At 43.3% G+C, this 26,401-nt stretch overlaps 1 protein-coding gene across 1 annotated transcript in view; it reads right to left on the reverse strand.

Annotated features, from left to right (window-relative positions):
- The window catches only part of LOC138266157 (acyl-CoA dehydrogenase family member 11-like), a 449,188-nt gene that overhangs the window by 366,513 nt on the left and 56,274 nt on the right, over positions 1-26,401 (reverse strand). Inside the window, exon 3 of the mRNA XM_069214616.1 lies at positions 2,770-3,002. Coding sequence (XP_069070717.1) covers positions 2,770-3,002 — 233 coding nt within the window. The remainder of the gene's footprint in view (positions 1-2,769; positions 3,003-26,401) is intronic.

Raw genomic sequence — 26,401 nt, forward strand, 5'->3', positions numbered from 1 at the left:
GTGTATGGGAAATGTGACATATATGTCTGTGTACATGTATGTGTGCGTGTATGTGTATGAATGGTGTGAGCATGTGTGTAGGGGGTTATGGGGGGGGGGTGGGTGTTTCTGTGGGGGAGGGGGTCCTACCACATTTGTGGGGCGGTAGGGGGGGTCGTGGGTGTTGGGGGAGGACTCAGGGGAGGGGGTGGAGGGTAGACCCCACTCAGTGCCAGGGAACGAATTCCCTGGCACTGATAGTGCCTACCGCCATGGATTACGTGGCAGTACAAAACCCCACGAAATCCATGGCGGTATGCGGGGTCATGATACCCCCGGCGGTATGCGGGGTCATGATACCGCCGGCGGTCAAGTGACGGCCGCTGGGCTGGAGACCAAAGTCTCCAGCCCAGCAGTCGTTATCACTCTGGCGGTCAATGTGTAAAAGTGGTGGTTTTGCATGGCAGTACCCGCCATGCTCGTAATTCAAATTTTTTCCACGCCGGCCTGTTGGCGGTATTACCGCTGCTTTTACACCTACCGCCAGGGTTGTAATGAGGGCCTATGGGTCCTATTCACCAAGGTAAATTTACATGTGAGTAAATCTCCATGTGTAAATATAGTCCTATACTTTGTAGTAAATGTATTATTATTGACTACTCACTATTTTCAAGTGTAAATTTAAAATAAATTGTACTTATATGCCTCCACCACCAGAAACACGGGGTGGAGCCAAATTTACAAATGTAAAGTTACTATTAAGTAACTTTTCACATGTGGGAGGAGTTCTCAACCATTGGGGCGGAGCTCGTTCTAGGGTAAAGTGTAGGAAAACTTTAAAAAGTGTATTAAACTTTAACAAAATTAATAGAAATATTTTATGTTAAACATTAATGTAAATTAATTTCATATTTTAAATGTAGAACATAACAAAATGCTACTACACTATAAACAATTTTGATAATATGTAATTCATTTATATATATTAAAGTTATTTTTTAAGATTTATTTAAAAATCCCACCTAAAGTAAAATGCTTACACATTTATTATGCATTCAAAATTACAAAAGAATTGTGTATGGAAATAATTTCATCAAATGAATGCAATCATGTTAAAAAATATTGATATTTTTGTTTAAAATAAAAAACAGCATTAAAATATTTTTAAATAAAATATTTATTTGTATTTAATGTTTTCTAACTTTAAATTAAATATACATTTTTAAAACGTCTAAATATATTTTAGACGTGCCATGGGGTTTTATTTTAAGCCCCTGTCTTCATTATTTTCAATGGGAGGGTGTTGCAGTAACAGTAGTTGGCCATGTGTGGTGCTGGACGTACTGCAGGCCTTATCCAGAGTACATTTACTACATATTATGGGTCCTTTTTGGCTTTAGAAGTGCAAATTATCAATATCAATGGACTTTGTTGTGGGTGGGTGTCTGTCTCTCCTTAAACCTGTCCTTAGCTCTCCCTAAACCCCTCCTTACTCCTTCCCAAACCTCTTCTATTCAGTAGAAACTATTACCCATTGTACAGCCACTCCCCTTGGTCCCCCCCTACATATACCACTAAGAAGTAAACGTACATGTGTGCACATCTTCCCATACACAAGACAGGAGATGTGGAATTACAGGTTTCCACTTGTAGGTTTGTGAATTCCACTTTGCAGTAAGCATTACTACTATAGTACTATTACTTACTAAAACGCAGTTTGTGAATTATCCCTATTTCTTTGGACTTATCGAGTACATCAAATGGATAACCAAAAGCTTAACATTTCCTGTAGAACCTGTGTTCGTGTTCTAAGTATTCAGACGCATTAGATGTAATGTATTTAACTTAGCTGAGCTGAGATAAAAAGTAAATTATTTTTCTATCAATTTCAATGTAAAATGAACTAATGAAGGAGTTTACTCCTATGTGCTGGGTTTGTTTATATTTAGTAGTAGATAGTTTGTGGTTCACTGCAGCAATCATTACATGGTGAAAGGCACAGTAGCCTTCTGTAAAGTGGCAGTGAAATCAATTCTCTTGTGTTTCAATTGCACCTGAGCAACTTCAGTCTTAAGGTATTGTACAGTGCCCTGAAACAGAATGAGGATATCATCTATACAATGAGTGTAGAGAATTAAACTGTTGAACCCATCGTCATCAATATAAATAAATGTTGCTTCAAATTTATCCATGAACAGATTAGCGCACTTGGGATCTACGGGTATGCTGTTTAATTGGAGGCAGTGTACGTTTCTGCTTCCAAAACAACTGTTACAAAGTGAGAAATGCAGTCATTGCAAGAGGAAGACTGGACGAGCCCCAGGTATCTCCTCAACCAACAGAAACAACACTACAATTCAAATCCAACTATTTGTGAGAAGGGGATTTACGAAGCTTTATGCACAGTGTCATTTTATCTCCATGTTATTGACACTGTTCAAAACAATCGATGAACGGGGACACACACGTACAACAGGCTGAATGGAGTGGAAAAAAAGCCCATACTATGTAAATGGTAAACAAAAGGTATATATATATATATATATACACAGAGCTGCCCCGTCAAGCTAGACCTAAAAATGGAAATGTAGCAGGAAACCACTTAGTGATTGCCAGAGACTCCAAAGGTAACAATTTCTTCTTTGGAATTTTGGTGAATGTGAAGATTAACAAACGGCCTCAATAATGTTTTTGTGTGGTTTGAAAATGCATTGTTTAAAGGAAAGGAGAGAGAGGATGGCAGTCCCCCTTTTAAAATCATAAACATATAAGGTAAACTAAGTACGATACCTCCAAGTGGAGTATCGCCTCTCATAGGCCTCAGCAATCAGGCCTTCTTCTGATGCAATTTCCTTCATCCTCTTCCAGGCTGGGCAGGTAATAATGTGATCCACTCGCCGGCCCCAGGAGTCATACTGCTCAAGGCGAGGGAGGTTCAACTCACACTCGCGACCTAATATGTCAATCTCTTCTGTCACACGTTTCCCGAACCGTTGCAGATCTTGGTCCACCTCAAAGAATATCTAAAAATAAACACAAATTTAAGAAAGCAGCATGGGAATTATAATAAATACAAAATGTCAATAGTAGTTTACAGAGGAGTCTACCTTCCTCTTGAGAAAACACAGATGCGGAGGTGAACAGATCTCTCTGGTAAATATGGACTGGAATTCAGTTTTTCAGTAAGAAAGATTACTCAGTTATTGATTACAGTAAAGTTCTCTCACAGGAGTGTGTTTTACTTACACAAATATGTAATCATTCGATCCACTGAATAATATAACGTAAGGTTGCACTCTAAAATCATCATTGCCCTAATTTGATGCACTGCTGTCTAGAAGACCCCTGGTATTCAACATCCATGTAGACTCTAACACATCTTGGCATTAAGCAACCACGATGGCTAAAGCAAATCTGGATGCAGAATGTATAGACCTCTAGAAACATTAAGGCCCTCATTATGACCCTGGCGGGCGGGGGAGAAGTGACGGTAAAACCACCAACAGGCCGCGAAAAAAAAAATGAAATTATGACCATGGCGGTTACCGCCACTTCTCCACTCCGACCACCAGGGCGGTGACGACCGCTGGGCTGGAGACTTTGGTCTCCAGCCCAGCGGCCGTCACCAGACCACCGGCGGTATCAGGACCCTGCATACCACCATGGATTTCGGGTGGTTTGGAACCGCCACAAAATCCATGGCGGTAGGCACTATCAGTGCCAGGGAATTCCTTCCCTGGCATAGATAGGGGTCTCAAACACCCCCCGCCTGAGTCCTTCCCCCACATCTACCACCCCCCTGCCAACCCCCAAAGGTGGCAGGACCCCCTCCCCAACCCCACCCCCAACATGCACATACACACACCCCATCCCCACCCCCACCCCCACCCCCAACATGCACATACACACTCCCCTACACGCACACATACACTACAACACATACCCGCACACATACAAACATGCACACAGAACGAACCGCACACATTTTCCATACACACAACACACCCCCTGCATGCATACACGCACTCACACACCTTCTCTACATACTCACACGCACACCCCCATGCATGCACACAACACACAACACCCCCCACCCCCCTCCCCTAAAGGACAATCAACTTACCTTGTCTGTTGATCCTCCGGGAGGGATCCATGGGGGCTGCTCTGCCACCAGCACCCCGTCACCAGAACACCGCCACACCGAATCATGGGACGTGATTCAGTGGGTGGTGTTCTGATGACGGGGCGGTGGAGGTGGAGCAGCCTCCACTTCCCTGCCGACCGCCAGTATGGCTGCTGGCGGCTCTCCGTCCAAAAAAGGACGGAGGGCTGCCAGCAGTCATAATACGCTGCATGGAAAACCGCCTGCACTGGCGGTCTTCAGCACGGCGGTACCTCGGCGGTCTTTAAAAAAGACCGCAGAGGTCGAAATGAGGGCCTAAATGCTGTAATTTAAGACATCTTTGACAATCACACTCTTGATAGTCAACTTCAAATGTTTTTGTTCATCACTCCAAAGTCAAACAGGGAGTCAGCTGTTTCCCCCAAGGAAAAATCAACACAAACGCTACAGTGGTTTAAAAAAGAATACTTAAATAATTGCATAAGTGCCATTGCACGCAGCAATTTTTACAAACTGTCACTCACATGCTGTTCTACGTACAACATTAAGTGAAAATCTGTCTTCCAAATATAAAAACATGTAAATATCACTACATATCACTGCTGTTTTCCATCATAGATATATTTTTCATACTTAAAACCCTTTTTGAATATTCTTGATGGGTGAAGCAGGTCTACAGCAACACAAAAGGATGATGGACGGAGTGCTGAACAATGCAAACACTCACCCCCAGTCACAGATCTGGGTTTAATACATCCTTCTTTTGCTCACCATGCCACCCCAGTTTGGACCCAGCCATATGCAAATCAGTCTTGACCCTGTTTCTCATGAGAACAGTCCAGCCCGAACTGCCAAGCCAGGTCCTCCCTGGACCAGAAGCAAGCATCCTGGGACCGGTTTCAAGGTATCACCCTTCATCAGCCAGGCTAGCTTGAATCCAGGGGCACAGTGAGCAAGGGACCCACGTCTGGGCATACCCTTCCTACTTAGGGCAACTTTAGCAACACAAAAGGATGATGGACGGAGTGCTGAACAATGCAAACTCTCACCCCCAGTCACAGATCTGGGTTTAATCCATCTTTCTTTTGCTCACCATGCCACCCCAGTTTGGACCAAGCCATATGCAAATCAGTCTTGACCCTGTTCCTCATGGCAGGTCTACAGCAGCATTATTAAAAAAAAAAAAAAATCAAGGTGCATAAGGGTTCTCCATTTTGAGCTGGCGATTCTAATGAATGTAGTCATTTGACGGATTATAGGCTGTGATTCATTAGACATTTCACTCCTACAATCACGAGGCATGCCAGTCCAACATGGCATTTTTATGTTTTTGGCAACTTTTATGACTTACCTAGATGCACATTTATTTGGTCTGCAGTGCCTAATGCACTTAAAGCCCGGCTTTTATCAGACTGATGTTAGAATTGTACCAGATTTGCAGTCTTGAGCAAGTTACTTACCTTTTGTGAAGTCTTATCAGGTGGAGACTCTATTTAGCGGGAGATTCCTTAGAATATTCCACAGGTGTTAGACTGGATCCATAAAGAAGTGAGAATGGAGCACACGAAAAATAATAATATCCCTCTATTGCCAGTATTCAAAAAGTCATTGTACACTTAAACATGTAAGAAGAGCATAATATGAATTTCCACTGAAGTGGTATCAATGCAAAATATAAAAACTGAAAAGGTTAAAAGAGCAAAAAGATTTTTAATAGATAAGTCATAAACATTGAATTGAATGTATCGCAATAGAAAATTAATTCCCAAAGGAATTTATCAATAATAAAACTAGAAAATTCCTACATAACAAATAACCAAAACATTCACCAAACATTACACAAAAGTATATATTCGACCAACATAAGAGTGGTTCGTCCCCTATTTTGATCATTCAAAAGTCCAAATCAAGATGGTTATAGGGGTAGAAATTATCCACTCTGATAATTTGGGAAGCAAAAGGGATTGTTTTCATCCAGATGGAAAGAAGGATTCTCCAGTTCTTCCAAACTCAGCCGACACGTGTTTCGTCCTGCAAGGGACTTTATCAAGGCTGATAAAAACAAATATTCAATAATTTGTTTATACCTAATATAACTGCTGATAACAACAATAATAATCCCAACGTAACAGTATCCCACAATATATCGGCATAATAATGGCGATATGAAATCTCCTAAAATTTGTAAAAAGTTCAATAATAGATTGCACCATGATACCACAAGATGATATTGTTAGTGCTTAAGTGTTTTGATAGCAGGCTGAAGCCACATTTCTGGATACCATCACTCAGTATTAGAAATTTAACTGCACCAAAGGAAGTGAAGAAGGAAGTGAGGAAGGTGTAAAACCCAACATAAAGTGTGGAAGACACCAGTAGGCGAAATTACCTCATGCATATTTATAGTATCACCGTTAAGGAAATCCAAAGATTATAAAAAATTGTCTCTAAAAACCGAGTATTGTAAATGATTAATAGTTGTATTTGTAACTTAAACCCCAAGTGGGTATATTGATGACTGAAAAGATATATTGGATTTTGTACCTTTAACAATTATTGCTTTGAGATCGAAAAGTTAGTCCAAGTTCATTCCAAAAATCACGAAATATCTGTAAAAAAAAAAAAAAAAAAAAAAAAAAAAAAAAAGGGAACCATAGCTAGCCCTTATTCCAAGAAAGGGACCAGAGATTTGTGTGTATTTAATTAACTCCAACATTCTTACTAACCTGTGATTAGATATCTCCATTTTTGAAAAATGTCTCTACTGATCCAAAATTAACCTGACATCCAAATATAGGGTGCCTAGGATGAGCCAAAATAAGAGAGGTTCAATATATGAGTCAAAAGAAGAAGAAAAGAGTTGGCAAAAAATTCTCCAAAATATTTGCAGAATTCAAAGAAAAACAATTATAAATAAAACCAGACACTAATTGTAAGCGGCTTCTTAAGTAAAAGGTATGTACTAGCGAATTCCCCCTAAGTGAGATCCCCAACTTTACCTTTACGACAAGTATGACGTCCCGGTCCTTCGGTAACGGCTTCCACAAGCCGAATGCCTCCAGGACTCGTATTTCAAAGGGGAAACCGTAATGAAAGAAGGACTCCTCCCTCTTGATAGGCTCATTTAAATAGAAGTGTCCATCGAATAAAGGCCGCCATCTTTAAATGCGCCACCGGTATTCCCAAAAGGTGCCCGGTTGTCCGGGTGTCATTAAAAAGAGACAGTAAGGAAACCTCATAATGAGGTAGTTAGGAAAAAGTAATATCTCGCATAGCCAAGAAAAAAGGGGAGAACCGCCCCGTAACGCGCGGCGTCAATGCTCGGACACAACTCTTATAATAAGAGACACAGGTAAAACACAACAGTAACATCTCCAACGAAATCTAACCAACATAGTCCTTATTTAATAGCACTAAACAACGACCCATCACCAAAAACGACAATTTATATCAACTAGGCAGTTATCTCACAACTATAAAAAGGAGGCTAATCCGTATCCACACTATTGGTTGATATAGTGTCGCCATCTTAGAAGTCCATCGAACAGTAATTACATATTGTATTGGTTGAAAACGGCGAGGATAAACGGAATGTATAGAGATATCTAACAAGGAGTAGCCATCTTGCAGTGTGAAAACGCAATTGGTTTGGAAAAAATTTCAAAAATTCCAAATTAGACCAAACCAAAAGATCGATCTATTGTTGTTGGAGAAATAGCAATGGAAATTGACTCCAAACTCCCAGATAGCACTAAAAATGTCTCTAACTGTAATGAAAAGATAACTGAGTACAGAGTTGCAAAATCAGTATCATAATTGAGAGTTGGTAGCTGTGACCCTCATAATGTCTACTTACAAAAAAAAAAAAAAAAAGGGATATTATTAAATTGTATAGGTATAGAGTAAGGTTTGTTTATAAGTACCAGCAACCTATCCAATATATCTATTCAAAATTATCAATAAGAAGATATGATAGCATATAGAAAAGTCAGAGATTCACCATATACATTACTATCCATTGGTGAAATTGAGGGGTGAGTCTCATGCCCATTAAGTTATAAAGAGAAAACGTCATATGAAAGGAGAAGAAATCCAAAAGATGATACATCATACAGATCATATAACATGTGTTCATATATAAACATATCTACTCGATGAATTGTAGACATATGTGTCAGTTATCCATAGAACACTGCACAGAACAGTTCTAACAGACTTTTAGCCATATGGGATCATAGAAAGTAATGTAATTCATGATCAATATTCATTCCCATTCGTATACTTTTTAGTCTGAGAATCCATTTAGCCTCATTTCTTCTGAGTTGTAACTCACGGTTTCCTCCCCTAGGATGTGCCTGTGTTTGACTAATGCCCATATATTTCAATTTGGAAATTTCCATTTTAGAATGTTCACTATTAACATGGCGTACTACAGGTGACGAGGGATCGTGGTTTCTCAGGGCACGTACATGTTCTTGGATCCTTTCCTTAAGGGGTCTGATCGTACTACCCACATAGATCTTTCCACATTCACATATTAGTATGTAGACTACATATTTGGTGTTACAATTGATAAACTCTTGAATTTTGTATGTTTTGCTACCTTTGAAGTTGAAGCTGAAAGTTTTATGCAACGCAAGATTACATACATTGCATCTGCTACAACCAAAAAAACCATTCGGTTTAGTAGGTAGCCAAGTAGTCGAATTATCCTTAGATGGTGGTAGATAACTTTTACACACAATATCTCGAATAGTAGTCCCTCTCTTGTGAATCATTGTAGGTTTCATCGGCAATAAGCGTTTCAAGGTATTGTCGGTGTGCAAGATACCCCAATTTTTAAACAGGATTTTGTAGATATCATGACTGTTGTGACTAAACGGGGTACAGAATGACACCAATCCTTTATTCCTATTTTTTTGTGCATTCTTTCTTAGAAGGGAAGATCTTTGGATTTTATTGATTTTCTTTCTGGCTTTGCTTACAATTTGTTGAGAGTATCCTCTCTGAATGAATCTGTTCTCTAGTTTGTTTAGTTCCAAATCACAGATTTTACTATTACGGCAGTTTCTTTTTACGCGAATCATTTCCCCAAAGGGGATTGCGTTTTTTTGTGTGATTGGGTGAGAACTTCTAGCATGTAGTAATGCATTGCAAGCGGTGGATTTCCGATATAAATTAGAGTGTACACAGTTGTTTTCTACAAATATCTCTAGATCTAAAAAATGAATCCGATCTTTGCTGTGTTCATAAGTCATCCTGATGTTAAAGTCATTTGCATTAATGTGATCTATGAATTGCACCAACTGTGGCTCATCGCCAGTCCAAATCATGAGTACATCGTCAATGTACCTTCCCCAAAAAAATATGTGTTCTGTCAGATTTGGGGGACCGTTGAGCCACACATGTATTTTTTCAAAAAGGCCCATATATAAATTGGCGTATGAGGGCGAAAAGCGTGAGCCCATCACAACTCCTTGTGCCTGTCTATACCATCTGCCTTCATGGGTGAATACATTGTTGTCCAATATAAATTTAATCATTTCCACTAACATGTTGGAATGTTCAAAGTATGAGGCCGATCTGCTAGCAAGAAAATGTTGAATCGCTTCTAGACCATTATTTTTAGGTATGCAAGTATATAAGGAGCTGACCTCTAAGGTTACCCAACTCATTTCTGGGGACCATACAATGTCCTCTAGTTTCATCAGGACATCCCGTGTATCTTGCAAGTATGAGGGAAGATTCCTGACGAAAGATTGTAAAAAACTATCTATATATTCTGAAAGTGTTTCCGTGGGGGAACCTATGCCTGATATAATGGGCCTTCCTGGTGGCGATGTATTATGTTTATGGATTTTTGGAAGTATATATATGCACGGGGCCCTAGGGTGTGCATTGAAGATGTATTTGTATTCTAAATCCGAAATTAGACATTGCTCTAACCACAAATGTAATAATGCATCCAGATCATAGACAATTCGAGATAAAGGGTTGTCTTTTAATTCAATGTATGATACACTATCCATTAGTTGGCGGTTGATTTCATTAATGCAATCAAATCTATTTAGGATGACTATATTGCCTCCTTTATCGGCTTCCTTTATTACTATGGCCTGGTTCTCACCTAGATCTTTCAATGCCAGTCTTTCCCTTTTGGTTACATTATGTGAAATATGTGACTTTCCCTTATAGATTTTCTTCTCTAATTTGTCTAGTTCATCCACAACTAGCCTATGGAAGGTATCTATAACATTATCGTTTGATAATACCGGAGTAAAGATGGATTTAGGTTTAAAACCACTATTCAGTGATAGGTCTTGTGTAATGTTCAACTCGGTTAGAACTTGTTGTGTATCAATACTTTAATCTTCCACAGTGTTTAACGAGAGTAGAGTTTGAATATCCTCTATATCTTTTATAGTGTGTATACTGGATGATGTCTCTGATGTCAACATGTATGTTTTATTGTCTTTTTCTGCAAAAACACTTTTAAGTTTCAATTGTCTAGTAAATTTGTACAAATCAATGTGTACCTCAGTCATATCACAATAACTGGCAAGACAAAAGCCCAAACCTTTGCCTAGTACATTTATTTGTTCTTCAGTTAACACATAGTCAGGCAGATTCACAATTGAGATACCATCATTGTGTACATTGTCAACAGTTGTTCGTTCATCACATGTATCTAATAATTTTAGGTTTTCGGATGTTTGTTCTTGGATGCCCTGGTCTGTACTCCCATTATATTGGAGGGCCCTCCTGGTCCTCTTTCTTTTACCTCTGCGTGTTCTCTTGTATTGGATTGTATTGTTTGGGGAAACTTTCTCCTGTTGCCCAATCGGTACCTCTTGGCCTCCCGTAAAAAACCCGAGGGAACATTAAGATCTAGGCCAGAGGCTAGACTCGAGCTGTCACTTGGTGTTTCTCTTTCTTGGTCTCCAGATATAATGGAGACTTCGGATTCACTTTCCGATATTTGTCTAATGGTGTTGGTGTCATTTATTATTGATTTGACCGAGATACCATCAAACCTTTTGGCAAATGTGTATATACGTCCTTCTCTATAGTCCCTTTCATCTCTGTTTATCTTTGTCATCTTTTTGGCTTTGATGTATGATTGATGTTTGTCCAGAATATCTTTTAATATCTTGTCATTTTTTTCCTTTGCTTCGGGTAGATTCAAATTAAGTATTTCTAATTCTAACTCTTTAATCTCTCTGAGTAGAATATCTCTTTTTTGTTCTGCATGTTCTATAAGTATCATCATCATCCCCTTTGAAGCCTCGAACAATAGTTGTTCCCATTCTTGTAGATGTTTAGATGACAAATCATCAAAGGAGGGAAAGATCACTATTCTGAGCCCTCGAGGTACCCTTTTGTCTGAGATGTATTTCTTTAGGACTGTGGCATCCCACTAACAAGATAATTCCTGTTTGCGCAGTCTCTCTAATCTGATATATTTTTTCCTCATTCCTTCCGAGTGGTTAATCATTATTCCTACATTAGGATTTAATTCTGTGTGTTGTTTAAACATTGTTGAAAAAATTTGTTCCCTATCATCATTAAATTGAGCCATCTAGAGGGTTAGTATGTTTTGGATATAACTGTCCTTAGTACTAAATTACTAAACTCTCTTAAGGAAGTGCTGGCAGGTTTATGAAACTTTTGTTTTTCTCATTCAAGGAAATGGACAACAAAAAACCTAGAAATTACCGCACATTCCTATAGTACTGAGTATTGTTTAGGTGCTCAAACATTCAAAACATGCCCGTTGTCAAACATGTATATCGGGACAGAAACACCTGTACCAACAAGTTAAATCTATAAAGAAGTGAGAATGGAGCACACGAAAAATAATAATATCCCTCTATTGCCAGTATTCAAAAAGTCATTGTACACTTAAACATGTAAGAAGAGCATAATATGAATTTCCACTGAAGTGGTATCAATGCAAAATATAAAAATTGAAAAGGTTAAAAGAGCAAAAAGATTTTTAATAGATAAGTCAAACATTGAATTGGATGTATCGCAATAGAAAATTAATTCCCAAAGGAATTTATCAATAATAAAACTAGAAAATTCCTACATAACAAATAACCAAAACATTCACCAAACATTACACAAAAGTATATATTCGACCAACATAAGAGTGGTTCGTCCCCTATTTTGATCATTCAAAAGTCCAAATCAAGATGGTTATAGGGGTAGAAATTATCCACTCTGATAATATGGGAAGCGAAAGGGATTGTTTTCATCCAGATGGAAAGAAGGATTCTCCAGTTCTTCCAAACTCAGCCGACACGTGTTTCGTCCTGCAAGGGACTTTATCAAGGCTGATAAAAACAAATATTCAAAAATGTGTTTATACCTAATATAACTGCTGATAACAACAATAATAATCCCAACATAACAGTATCCCACACTATATCGGCATAGTAATGGCGATATGAAATCTCCTAAAATTTGTAAAAAGTTCAATAATAGATTGCACCATGATACCACAAGATGATATTGTTAGTGCTTAAGTGTTTTGATAGCAGGCTGAAGACACATTTCTGGATGCCATCGCTCAGTATTAGAAATTTAACTGCACCAAAGGAAGTGAAGAAGGAAGTGAGGAAGGTGTAAAACCCAACATAAAGTGTGGAAGACACCAGTAGGCGAAATGACCTCATGCATATTTATAGTATCACCGTTAAGGAAATCCAAAAATTATAAAAAATTGTCTCTAAAAACCGAGTATTGTAAATGATTAATAGTTTTATTTGTAACTTAAACCCCAAGTGGGTATATTGATGACTGAAAAGATATATTGGATTTTGTACCTTTAACAATTATTGTTTTGAGATCGAAAAGTTAGTCCAAGTTCATTCCAAAAATCACGAAAAATCTGTAAAAAATAAAAATAAAAAATAAAAAAAAAGGGAACCATATCTAGCCCTTATTCCAAGAATGGGACCAGAGATTTGTGTGTATTTAATTAACTCCAACATTCTTACTAACCTGTGATTAGATATCTCCATTTTTGAAAAATGTCTCTACTGATCCAAAATTAACCTGACATCCAAATATAGGGTGCCTAGGATGAGCCAAAATAAGAGAGGTTCAATATATGAGTCAAAAGAAGAAGAAAAGAGTTGGCAAAAAATTCTCCAAAATATTTGCAGAATTCAAAGAAAAACAATTATAAATAAAACCAGACACTAATTGTAAGCGGCTTCTTAAGTAAAAGGTATGTACTAGCGAAATCCCCCTAAGTGAGATCCCCAACTTTACCTTTACGAAAAGTATGTCGTTCCGGTCCTTCGGTAACGGCTTCCACAAGCCGAATGCCGCCAGGACTCGTATGTCAAAGGGGAAAACGTAATGAAAGAAGGACTCCTCCCTCTTGATAGGCTCATTTAAATAGAAGTGTCCATCGAATAAGTGGCCGCCATCTTTAAATTCGCCACCGGTATTCCCAAAAGGTGCCCGGTTGTCCGGGTGTCATTAAAAAGAGACAGTAAGGAAACCTCATAATGAGGTAGTTAGGAAAAAGTCATATCTCGCATAGCCAAGAAAAAAGGGGAGAACCGCCCCGTAACGCGCGGAGTCAATGCTCGGACACAACTCTTATAATAAGAGACACGGGTAAAACACAACAGTAACGTCTCCAACGAAATCTAACCAACATAGTCCTTATTTAATAGCACTAAACAACGACCCATCACCAAAAACGAAAATTTATATCAACTAGGCAGTTATCTAACAAATATAAAAAGGAGGCTAATCCGTATCCACACTATTGGTTGATATAGTGTCGCCATCTTAGAAGTCCATCGAACAGTAATTACATAGGGGGTCATTCTGACTCCCGCCGGCGGCGGTAACCGCACGCCCGGCGGGAGCCGCCGAATGACCACACCGCGGTCATTCTGAGTTTCCCGCTGGGCTGGCGGGTGACCGCCAGAAGGCCACCCGCCAGCCCAGCGGGAAACCCCCTTCCACAAGGATGCCGGCTCCGAATGGAGCCGGCGGAGTGGAAGGGGTGCGACGGGTGCAGTTGCACCCGTCGCGATTTTCAGTGTCTGCCACGCAGACACTGAAAATCTATGTGGGGCCCTGTTAGGGGGCCCCTGCAGTGCCCATGCCAATGGCATGGGCACTGCAGGGGCCCCCAGGGGCCCCACAACACCCGTTACCGCCATCCTGTTCCTGGCGGTGAAAACCGCCAGGAACAGGATGGCGGTAAGGGGGTCGGAATCCCCATGGCGGCGCTGCTTGCAGCGCCGCCGTGGAGGATTCCCTGGGGCAGCGGGAAACCGGCGGGACACCGCCGGTTTCCCGTTTCTGACCGTGGCTGTACCGCCGCGGTCAGAATGCCCATGGAAGCACCGCCAGCCTGTTGGCGGTGCTTCCGCGGTCGCTGGCCCTGGCGGTCCATGACCGCCAGGGTCAGAATGACCCCCATATTGTATTGGTTGAAAACGGCGAGGATAAATGGAATGTATAGAGATATCTAACAAGGAGTAGCCATCTTGCAGTGTGAAAACGCAATTGGTTTGGAAAAAATTTCAAAAGTTCCAAATTAGACCAAACCAAAAGATCGATCTATTGTTGTTGGAGAAATAGCAATGGAAATTGACTCCAAACTCCCAGATAGCACTAAAAATGTCTCTAACTGTAATGAAAAGATAACTGAGTACAGAGTTGCAAAATCGGTATCATAATTGAGAGTTGGTAGCTGTGACCCTCATAATGTCTACTTACAAAAAAAAAAAAAAGGGGGATATTATTAAATTCTATAGGTATAGAGTAAGGTTTGTTTACAAGTACCAGCAACCTATCCAATATATCTATTCAAAATTATCAATAAGAAGATATGATAGCATATAGAAAAGTCAGAGATTCACCATATACATTACTATCCATTGGTGAAATTGAGGGGTGAGTCTCATGCCCATTAAGTTATAAAGAGAATACGTCATATGAAAGGAGAAGAAATCCAAAAGATGATACATCATACAGATCATATAACATGACTGGATCCATAAGTTTTTTAGCAGTACCCCTGGGTGCCGGTAATGACTTGCAGGGTACCTATAGAGCCTCTACCAGATAAAGCATTACCAGAGGTAAGTAACTTGTTCATTTGACAGAGACATCTAGTCACAGATTCCTTACCTTAGAATAAATACCCACGCAATGACTCCCCTGAGGAGGGTTTGCAAAGCTGATTTAAACCAAAAAGACCTGCAAACCAAAAGGGCAAAGTGTCTATCATGGCCGGCCTGACTGTACAGACAGTAGTGCTTAGTAAACATGTGCACAAAAGCCCACATTTCTGTCTGAGAGATATCCAGGACATGGACTCCACAGGGTAACACAGTGGTCACAGTCTTTGCTCTGTTGCAATAAGCACACAAGCCCTCAGGAGGTTGCTTCTTGGCTGATTTGTAGCAAATCTTGCAGAGATCTATTCATTGCGAGTCCCTTTCTGCACAAACTTCCACTACTTGGCATCTATGTACCCCATGGAGAGCTGATAGTCCACCCGGAACTCTTAAACAATCAAGGCAGAATGAATACACTATTTCAGGGTCCAGACAGTGGAGTCTCTCCTCTTCGGAGGGGTGAGGCACAGCAAAGAAGGGAGGTATGGTGATATTCTGGCCTACACAGAAAGGAGTGGCAAGCTTCAGAAGGAAGGAGGCTCGTGTTTGGAGTACCAGCTTGTCTAGAGAAAAGGTGGAGTAGGGAGGGTGTGCTGAGAGTGCCTGAAATTTGCTGAACCTCATGGCTGATGTAATGTCCACCATTAAGGCAGTCTTGATGATCAATAACCGAAGAGGGCAATTGTGCAGAGGCTCAAAAGAGCAAACATTAAAAAAGTCAAAACAAGGTTTAAATCCCACTGGGGCATGATGAATGGCCTGGGAGGAAATATGTTGCAAGCCTCTGAGGAACACAGCCACAAAAGGTGACTAGAACAAAGAAGGCTGGTCAGGCAACTGCAAAAATGCCAAAATGCCCAGAGCAGGAGTGCGTGGGAAACCTAAGATGGTGCCACACACAAGCCTGTGAGGCTCCGCATTGCAGACCCTCCTGGAGTCAGTAATCCTGCTGGAGGGGGCCCAAACGGACATGATACAGGGGCTCCAGGACCCCTGGTGGGTCCCATGAGACACCTGGGGCCAGACCAACCCAGAGAAATTTTTACGTCTGATGCCACTCAAGTTCTCACGCGGAGAGCTGCTCCCGCTTGGCCCTAGGCTCCTGAAGGCACGAGGTTGGGCTGCTATGTCAGGGGTTGGTAAGCCTCCTGGACCTGCAAGAGAAGAGGAGCAGTGCTGAGAACTCCAACAGACGATAGGACACGGTTCGGAGGTGACCAATCCACTGCATGAGTTGTTTTCGCTAGCAGCAACAAGGTTTTGAGGTGAGCTGGGGCGCTCATGCCGGCAGGGGGAAGTAGTTGGCCCCTTGGGGGGGGGGGGGATCATCCGGATGGCACTGCGGCTCGGAGTTGGCTCATTTGGTGGACAGGGGTGTTGTGCCTCCAGCTCCCTCTGGGGTGATAGCAGACCTTGATGCAAGGCGGCCCCCCATGCTCTTCACCATCACAAATAACCATCCTAAGAGCGACAGATACAGATTGGGCATACAAGATTGTGCGCAATAAACAACTGCAGCCATGTCTGCTGCGTACTGGGCAGAGTGAACCAGAGATTGCACTGGTGCTTGCCCGTCTTGTGCCAGGTGAGGGGCTGGAGGCCCACACAGCAGCAATATTAGCAGCCATAGGAGGTACCAAGTTGGCATTGGAGGGAAAGATTGAAGCCTCCTGAGAGTGGACCACTGCAAATTGACAGACAGGGTGGGAGAAACCGAGAAAGCGGTGCAAAAGATGCAGCCCTTGATTAAGGAAAATGACAAACAACTGCAAACTAAGAGAAACAAAGTGGGGTGGCTCCGAGACAGAGTGGAGGATGCGGAGGGCCACTCCTGTCACAACAATGTTCGAGTTGTTGGCCTCCCTGAATAGAATGAAGGGCCCAGTATGGAACTTTACATCAAAAACTGGCTCCTGAAGGAGGTCATGGGAGGTAAGGCCTTCAAATTCTTCACGGTCTAGAGAGCTCATATGGTGTCAGGCTGGGGGCACCCCCCAGATCAGTGGTGGTCAACTTTTTCCAACTACCGCGGTAGGGATGACATCCTCCAAACGCATCCGGGTGCACACCCCCTGGCAGGTGGATTTTGGGGGGTGGGGGTAGAAATCGATGAACATTTACCCCAACTACACCCAGACAATTCAGCGTCAGCGAGAAACATTTGTGGCCATGAAGCAACAGTTGTGGGCACTCTACTTGAAATATGCTCTCTTTTTGCCGGCTAAACTTCGAGTTGTGGACCAAGAGCGCACCTACTTCTTCACATCTACTACGTAGGCTTGGACATGGCTAGAGGACAAGGGCTGCGATCGCCCGATTGAATGGGAAACTCCAGCACGGGAGGACTGGACAGTGCCTAGGTCCAAAAGGAAAGCCCCCCGCGGTCAAAGGCAGACCCAACGAAGACAAAGGCAAAGACAGAGCGGGCAAAAGTAGTGACAGAACTATAACGCACATGCATTATACCAACGAGCACCAGATGGGCCGAACTGGCACACACTTCTGAAGAACATGATGAGTCATCTATTGACTCAATGCCCAGCGAGGAGCACGTGAAGGGGCCAATGGTGACCCCAATGACTGCTGACCCGCTTGGGTGAAGGTGTGGACTCAGACGAGTCGTCAGGTGATGCTTGAGCTGTCTGCTAGAAAACAAAAATCCTGAGTTCTTTAGGCTTCATGTGGTCAGGGATGAGTAAACCACGAGGGCCACGTCCTTACACGTTAATAGATCTTTGAGATTCTGATTTAGAAGTACAGTTTTCTGTATAATTTATATTTTGTTCACAATGATCGGGCGACAGGCATCTCAGGCATTGGGGAGGTGGGTAGTTCTAAGCCCACAGCACATTGTGATGGGGGGAGGGTGTTAGCGGTACGGGGCTTTGTTCATTCAGGACATGGAAGTGACAGCAAGGGCCCAGAGACGCTGGGCCTGGGGGAAACAGCCAGGAATTCAAGGGCTAATGGGGATGAGGCGAAAGATGCCCTGGGCCGAGATTTGACCCTGAAGATTCTCTCCTGGAACGTTGACGGCTCGGGGGACAAACTCAAGAAAGGGGCGGTGAGAAAGTATCTGCTCAAACACGACCCAGACATAGTCCTGTTGCAGGAAACTCACCTGCTAGGTAATAATTGTGGGGTTCTTGGTAGAGGCAGGTACAAATTACTGGCACATGGAGGATTCACCAAATGGTCCAGGGGGTGGGAATCCTGATTCGTCGCTCCCTGCCACTAGAGGTACTCCTCACCTGGGTGGATCAAAATGGATGTCGGGCCGCAATCCATGGCCAATATTATGGGGAGGATGTGGTCATAGGGTCAAGGTACTTTGCCCCAGGTCTACAGTCCCTTAGTCTGGAACAGAAGGGGCCTGGTTTACGAGTTCCCCAGGTGCATTGACTATTGTTGGTGGGACCCTCAACTTGAGGCTACATGGGGACATGGACAAAGTGACAAAGATCAGGGGACCGAGCAAGACCCGACATAAGACCGGCCACTTTTGTGGAAGCCATGGGCCTGGCTGACTTGTAGCGGATGACAAACCCTGATATATGTCAATATTCATACGCCACCACGTCACTGGAAGCTATGTACCGACTGGATTATTTCCTAGTGGCCAGGCACCAGTAGATACTCCGATACCAACTTCTTACCTCAGGGCATTTCAGACCATTCACCATTGCTCACAGTGGTTCATATGGGTGTACCAAAACGGACAGCAACATCAAGATTTGATGCATGGGAATTGAAAGACAGGGAAACTAAAATGATGGTGGCTACAGTGACAGCCTGTTATTAGACAGAGATTGAGGGCTCAGTCCTGTCGGCAACCGACATATGGGAAGCATATAAGGCGGTCCTCAGCGGTCAGTTAACTGCACAGAGGGCAGGCCTGAGAAAGGACAGGGATGAGGAGTGCCGTAAACTTGAGAACAAACTACTGCAACTTAAGGCAGAATATCTCACTGCTCCCTCTAGAGACCGAGTTCATAGGATTGAGGAAGTCAGGCGGGAATGTGGTGCTTTGGTGCAAGAGGAGGCGAGAGCTCAATTTCAAGCCTCTGATCGGGTATATGAAGAGGGCAACAAGGCCTGCAATCTCCTTCTATGGCTGGACAAAAAGGAGGAGGGACAGCGCTGGGTCAGAGGGATTCCGATGGCAGAAATGGAACTGAGGGAGACACCGCAGGCTATTGCAAGGGAATTTGCAAAATATCTAGAATGGATCTATCATAGTCGGGCTACTGTTGATCAGGGAGACTTGGAGGCCCTGGTGGGGGACCATCCAGCCCCCCTTCTGTATCAGGACTGGGTTGAGGCGCTGGAGGAGATGATCACGGAGGGCGAGGTGACTGCAGTTATGTCACAGATGAACAATGGTATAACTCTCTTGTTAATCCCAACCAGTCCGGCTTCATGCCATACTGAGCCATGAGACATAATCTGAGGAGGCTAATGAATTGCTTGGCACGCAGTGGATGCCAGCAGGAGCCAGGGGTCATCTTGGCCCTGGACATGGAGAAGGCCTTTGACTGCCTAGAGTGGCTGTACATTGACGGCCGTCCTTCAGAAGATGGGCTTCAGCCTGTATTTTTCATCCTGAATTACCCTACTATAAAAAGACCCGGTGGCGAAGGTCCAGGATAATGGTGTCCTTTCAGATCACTTTGGACTATCCAGAGGCACCAGACAGGGCTGCATTCTCTCGCCCCTATTTGGGGTAGCTCTTGAACCTCTGGCGTTGTGGATCTGGATTGACACACAAATCAGAGGCATCTGATGGGACCCGGACGGGAGGATGTTGTCTCATTATATGCTGATGACATCCTCCTTTACCTTGCGGACCTCACACATTTTGGGTCCTATGTGGTGTTCCACATGGTGGGAGGGAAGGGCGGAAATGTGGCTTTAGAGGTTTGGCCTTTCATTTAATGGTGTTGGTTTATTGGTTATTTAGGTAATAAAAATACAAAAAATATATATTTGTCTGGATCACTCAAACCAAAAGTAAGCCACTGTAAACATGGTCTTTAGATGAAAAGGGTGAGAGGGATGTCTTTCTTCCTGACTTGACAGGCGTAGAAGTTAATTTGCATTTCTTTCAGCCCCACAGGTCACAACAATAAAGGACAGCCGCCAGAGCCTTCAGGGAAATAAAATACAAAAAAAAATGCAGTAAGTATAGTGCTGTCCCCTTCCCTACACTACTGCCCATCACCAATTCACCTGTGATGTGTGATATTTAACCTCTCTCTATTTATTTCTGTCTGCAGGGGTCATGAAACCTGGAGCGGGGGACCCCGTCCATGTAGGGAAGCTCCTTTGGTAAGTATACATAAAAGAAAGAAAGCTAAACCAGTTAAACAGTAATACGAAAACTGATCCTCTAGTGCAACTCTTTTAGTGTTACTAGGGAGAGGTTGGTTTTAGTGAAGGCACTGTTAACTTTTCAAAAGGTATCTTGTTTTACACCCATTCTGTGCGAGCATTCACTTTGTGCCTTCAAGTATTCCTCCACTCTGTCCTGTGTACTCACCGTCCAAGCCACAGCCCTCCTGGACTGTGGCGATTGTAGCAGAGTCTTTGGCGATCCCTCTGTGTAGGAAGTTGGCTCTGTATATACTATTTCAAAGTAAGAAATAGTGTGCACAGAGTCCAAGGGTTCCCCTTAGAGGTAGGATAGTGGCAAAAAGAGATAATTCTAATGCTCTATTTTGTGGTAGTGTGGTCGAGCAGTAGGCTTATCAGAGGGTAGTGTTAAGCATTTGTTGTACACACACAGGCAATAAATGAGGAACACACACTCAAAGACTTACTCCAGGCCAATAGGTTTTTATATTGAAAAATATATTTTCTTAGTTTATTTTAAGAACTACAGGTTCAAGATTTACAAGTAATACTTTAAATGAAAGGTATTTCACTTAGATACTTTAGGAACTTTGAATGAACACAATATCATGTACAGTCTTTGTAAAAATGGCAATAAGCTATTTTAAAAGTGGACACTGCAAAAATCAACGGTTCCTGGGGGAGGTAAGTAAAACACTTACAAGTCTCAAAGTTGGGGCAAAAGTTGGGGGTTCAAGGCAGCCCCAAAGTCACCACACCAGCAGCTCAGGGCCGGTCAGGTGCAGAGGTCAAAGATGTGCCCAAAACACATAGGTTTCAATGGAGAACAGGGGTGCCCCGGTTCCAGTCTGCCAGCAGGTAAGTACCCATGTTTTCGGGGGGGCAGACCAGGGGGGTTTTGTAGGGCACCGGGGGGGGACACAGGAAGGCACAGAAAGTACACCCTCAGCGGCACAGGGGCGGCTGGGTGCAGTGTGCAAACAGGCATCAGGTTTTAGATAGGAAGTAATGGGGAGACCCGGGGGTCTCTTCAACGATGCAGGCAGGCACAGGGGGGACTCCTTGGGGCAGCCACCACCTGGGCTAGGCAGAGGGTCGCTTGGGGGTCGCTCCTGCACTGGAGTTCGGTTCCTTCAGGTCCTGGGGGCTGTGGGTGCAGTGTTGGTTCCAGGCGTCGGGTCCCTTGTTACAGGCAGTCGCGGTCAGGGGGAGCCTCTGGATTTCCTCTGCAGGCGTCGCTGTGGGGGCTCAGGGGGGTCGTCTCTGGTTACTCACGGGTTCGCAGTCGCCGGGGAGTCCTCCCTGAGGTGTTAGTTCGCCGCAGGTCGAGCCGGGGGCGTCGGGCGCAGAGTGGAAAGTCTCATGCTTCCGGCGGGAAACGTGAAGTCTTTAAAGTTGTTTCTTTGTTGCAAGAAAGTTGCAGATTGTTGAACAGGGCCGCTGTTCACTGGAGTTTCTTGGTCCTTGGATTGGTCCTTGGATGCAGGGCAGTCCTCTGAGGCTTCAGGAGGTCGCTGGTCCCTGTTGGATGCGTCGCTGTTGCAGTTTTCTTCGAAGTAGGGAGACAGGACGGTAGGGCTGGGGCCAAAGCAGTTGTCGTCTCCGTCTTCTCTGCAGGGCTTCAGGTCAGCAGTCGTCCTTCTTGTTAAGGTTGCAGGAATCTAGTTTCCTAGGTTCTGGGGAGTCCCTAAATACTGAATTTAGGGGTGTGTGTTCAGGTCTGGGAGGGCAGTAGCCAATGGCTACTGTCCTTGAGGGTGGCTACACCCTCTTTGTGCCTCCTCTCTGTGGGGAGGGGGGGGCACATCCCTAATCCTATTGGGGGAATCCTCCAATCACAAGATGGAGGATTTCTAAAAGTAAGGGTCACCTCAGCTCAGGACACCTTAGGGGCTGTCCTGACTGGTGGGTGACTCCTCCTTGTTTTTCTAATTATCTCCTCCAGCCTTGCCGCCAAAAGTGGGGGCAGTGGCCGGAGGGGCGGGCATCTCCACTAGCTGGGATGCCCTGTGGCGCTGTAACAAAAGGGATGAGCCTTTGAGGCTCACCGCCAGGTGTTACAGTTCCTGCAGGGGGAGGTGAGAAGCACCTCCACCCAGTACAGGCTTTGTTCCTGGCCACAGAGTGACAAAGGCACTCTCCCCATGTGGCCAGCAACACGTCTGGTGTGTGGCAGGCTGGCAGAAACTGGTCAGCCTACACTGGAAGTCGGGTATGTTTTCAGGGGGCATCTCTAAGATGGCCTCTGGGTGCATTTTACAATAAATTGCACACTGGCATTTATTGTGCTGAGAAGTTTGATATCAAACTTCCCAGTTTTCAGTGTAGCCATTATGGAACTGTGGAGTTCGTGTTTGACAAACTCCCAGACCATATACCCTTATGGCTACCCTGCACTTACAATGTCTAAGGTTTTGCTTAGACACTGTAGGGGCATAGTGCTCATGCACATATGCCCTCACCTGTGCTATAGTGCACCCTGCCTTAGGGCTGTAAGGCCTGCTAGAGGGGTGACTTACCTATGCCACAGGCAGTGTGAGGTTGGCATTGCACTCTGAGGGGAGTGCCATGTCAACTTAGTCATTTTCTCCCCACCAGCACACACAAGCTGAGAGGCAGTGTGCATGTGCTGAGTGAGGGGTCCCTACGGTGGCATAAGACATGCTGCAGCCCTTAGAGACTTTCCCTCGCATCAGGGCCCTTGGGGGGGGGGGTTCTGTCACGCATATTAATTGACACAAGTCAGGGACCTCCCATGTAGGAGTAGATGCTCTGGCAGCAGTAACGGACTGACCCTTTCGGTGGGCAACCACGGATTCCACTATCTGGGTATTTTTGTAACACCAAACCAAGAAGTATACTTGCAGGAAAACCTGGAGAGGGTTCTAGAGGCCTACCGCAGGGATGTGTAAAGACAGAGGAAGCTACCGCTTTCACTCCTGGGTGGAGTGGCCCTCTATAAGATAATTTACTTTCTCAAATTCTTCTACATCTTACAAAATACCCCATATCTGGTCCCGTATACGTTCTTTCGCAGGGTGGACAGTGTAACAAGACTGTTGCTCTGGGATGGTGGAAAACCAAGAATAGCCCTTTCACTACTGACTAGATGCCAAATGGAGGGAGGAATTGCCCTTCCGAACCTCCGGCTCTACTATTTGGCCTCACAACTGCTGACTGTTAACAACTGTGCCTTTTCGTTGCTGCAGGAACCTTCCCTGTGAGCGGACTGTAATGCTATGGCCACAAAGGTATACCTCAGTCGACTTTAAGGAGTAGGCAGGCTGCCCCCTTCCCCTTCTGAGGCAGAAAGTAGTCAATATTTGGAAGAGAGCAATATGTGCACTGGAATGACATCCCTCTTTGGGACCTTCTTCACCATCTAGGGGACGTAGAGGGTCATCGAAAATGGGATCTGCTGGGGGATCTTCCAGTTAGGAGATGTCCGGAGGGAAGGAGCAATAATCTCATTCAATGAGCTGCAAATTGAATATGAACTGTCAGGGAGTCCATTTATGAGGTATCAACACGTGGTGCCTACTAATGGGGTACTACAGGCTGAAACAGAGGAGGAATATAGGGTGCTGGGTTCAACCCTGACAAACCATGCTGTGTCCTGGTTTTACACCACATTCTTGAACCATAGACTTCCCTCACTAGACACCCTGAGGGATAAGGTGGAAGAGGGATCTGGGTAGACTGGGGGATGATGACTGAGGTCAGTCAGTCATAAAAGCTTTATTTGATTAAAAGAAATCATAAAAGCACACAATAAAATACATCATTTCGTACTCATTATAAAAATACATCAATAAATCGGCAAATTCAACGTCAGCCCATGAACAACAATTTTGTACTAGTATCCTGGTGATGAATACCACTCTTCTAGATGCTCTTGAAAACCTAACAAATTTGAAGAGAATCAAATAATTATAAAAATTAAAAAAACGATGCTGTTTTCAAATGCATATCTAATTAATCAAATACTCCTAGTGCAGAGGCAGACTCAAGTTTGAAATTCATACAAAAAAGGAGTAATCAGATAGATAGAAATGCGTTGTACATTCGTCCAAAAGGTTATCATAAAAGTTTCATACATAAATACAAAGATTGCATCAATAAAACAACAATTTCCTTACTATTAAAAAAACAGCACTTAGCCATAGCACATTCTTATGGAAAGAGCCCCTCTTATGAAATTAGGAACAGCGTAGCAGATTTCAGGAGAGTCAAGAGAATGCACAAATCTAAAACCTTCTTGGTATGAGCAAGGTGTATGTGATCACAAGAGAGGAAGCAAAAAAGTTGTCGTTAAGGTTTTGGAAAGTACACAGAAAAATAGAAAATGCAGTGTAGATTGTTATGAGGTATGATCTCAGGGGCATGAGGAAGGGTTTTCCACCAATCCTCCTTGAGTTGGAAAGGCCACCAAAAAAATGTAAGACACCCAAGCGAAACCTAGTCAAATAAAACCTGTGCTGTGGATTTAAAATAATGGACAAATAGAACTGCATCTGTTGACTGGAGGGGATATTATATTGAATGCTCAAGGAATATTGCAGAGTGGATGAACACCAGCGTTTAGATAACACGCATTCTGAGCGAGCTACCTTAATTTGTTTTTTAGCTGAGTACGGCATATGGGCTGGGTCCTCACAAAACTCAATGACGCCTAATTAGTCAATAGTTTGTCTAGCATATCCAATCCAAGCCCTTTTTTCAGCATTGCACATAGTTAGGCAGTCCAAAAGAATATGTTTCGAAGAATCTAATTCTGGTGTCGTCCATATTTTGACACACAATAACAAGGGGAGCAAGCCTATGCAATCTTCTATATATTTCAGGCTCACCTCCGAATGGCAAAAGGACCTGGAAGACGATCAAGAGCTTTCTAAGGAAACTGTTCTCAATAACCTGGATTTTGGAGCAATTACTGTAGCTCCAGATTCCGACCCTGTAACTGGCAATTGAAAAGCATTTTGCTTTGTTGTCATTTCCTTCACAGGCTTCTGGACCAATTTGGCTGAAAAACTTAAGAGTGCTTCAACTGCTCTATTTGTTTGCTGCATCCTTAAAGCTAAGAGGGAGTCCCACGTTAATTGGGTGTTAAATAAGGGTCGACAAGTAATATAAACAAGGTACTTGATCGATTAAATTGCCTTGCTTGTAAAAGGTTTTGGATCTAGTTTTTTTTTTGGACCACATACCTTTATAGATGATTTCTTAAAGTTTACTTTCAGGTCCAAGGATGACAAACTTTGCAAAGGCATCCAGAGTTTTCTGGAGGCTATTAGCTGTCCTTGTAAGAAGGACAGCATCATAAAGGAGCGCGGGGATAAAATTGGCTTCCATTCTCGGATAGTTAGTTTCTTTTGCAATAAATAAGCCTTCGGACCATTTATATAGACAAGGAACAAAAAAGGAGCAAGGATACACCCCTGGCGAACGCCCTGAGTTGAAAGTATTGGGAGTGTGCGATCACCCTTGGGGCCATAACGTACTCTGACTGTGGTGTTACAGTGAAGCCTTCGAAGAAGAGTAATTTAGGGGTTCCTCCACCCCATATCCCCCATCATGTTCCACAATTTCTCACGATTAACAGTATCAAAGGCACTCAATAAGTCCATGAAGGCCAGATGTAATGAGCACTTCATGAACTTGGTGTATTTACTATTAATGAGAGGTTAAAACACTGTTCAACCGTCCCCCTTCCCTTTCTAATCTTTAATAGGATGTTGTCACAGACCCACCCTTCTAAACATGCTAAAAGTACCCTGCCATAAACCTTGGC

Source organism: Pleurodeles waltl, chromosome 11, assembly GCF_031143425.1.
Source record: "Pleurodeles waltl isolate 20211129_DDA chromosome 11, aPleWal1.hap1.20221129, whole genome shotgun sequence".
Lineage (NCBI taxonomy): Eukaryota > Metazoa > Chordata > Amphibia > Caudata > Salamandridae > Pleurodeles > Pleurodeles waltl.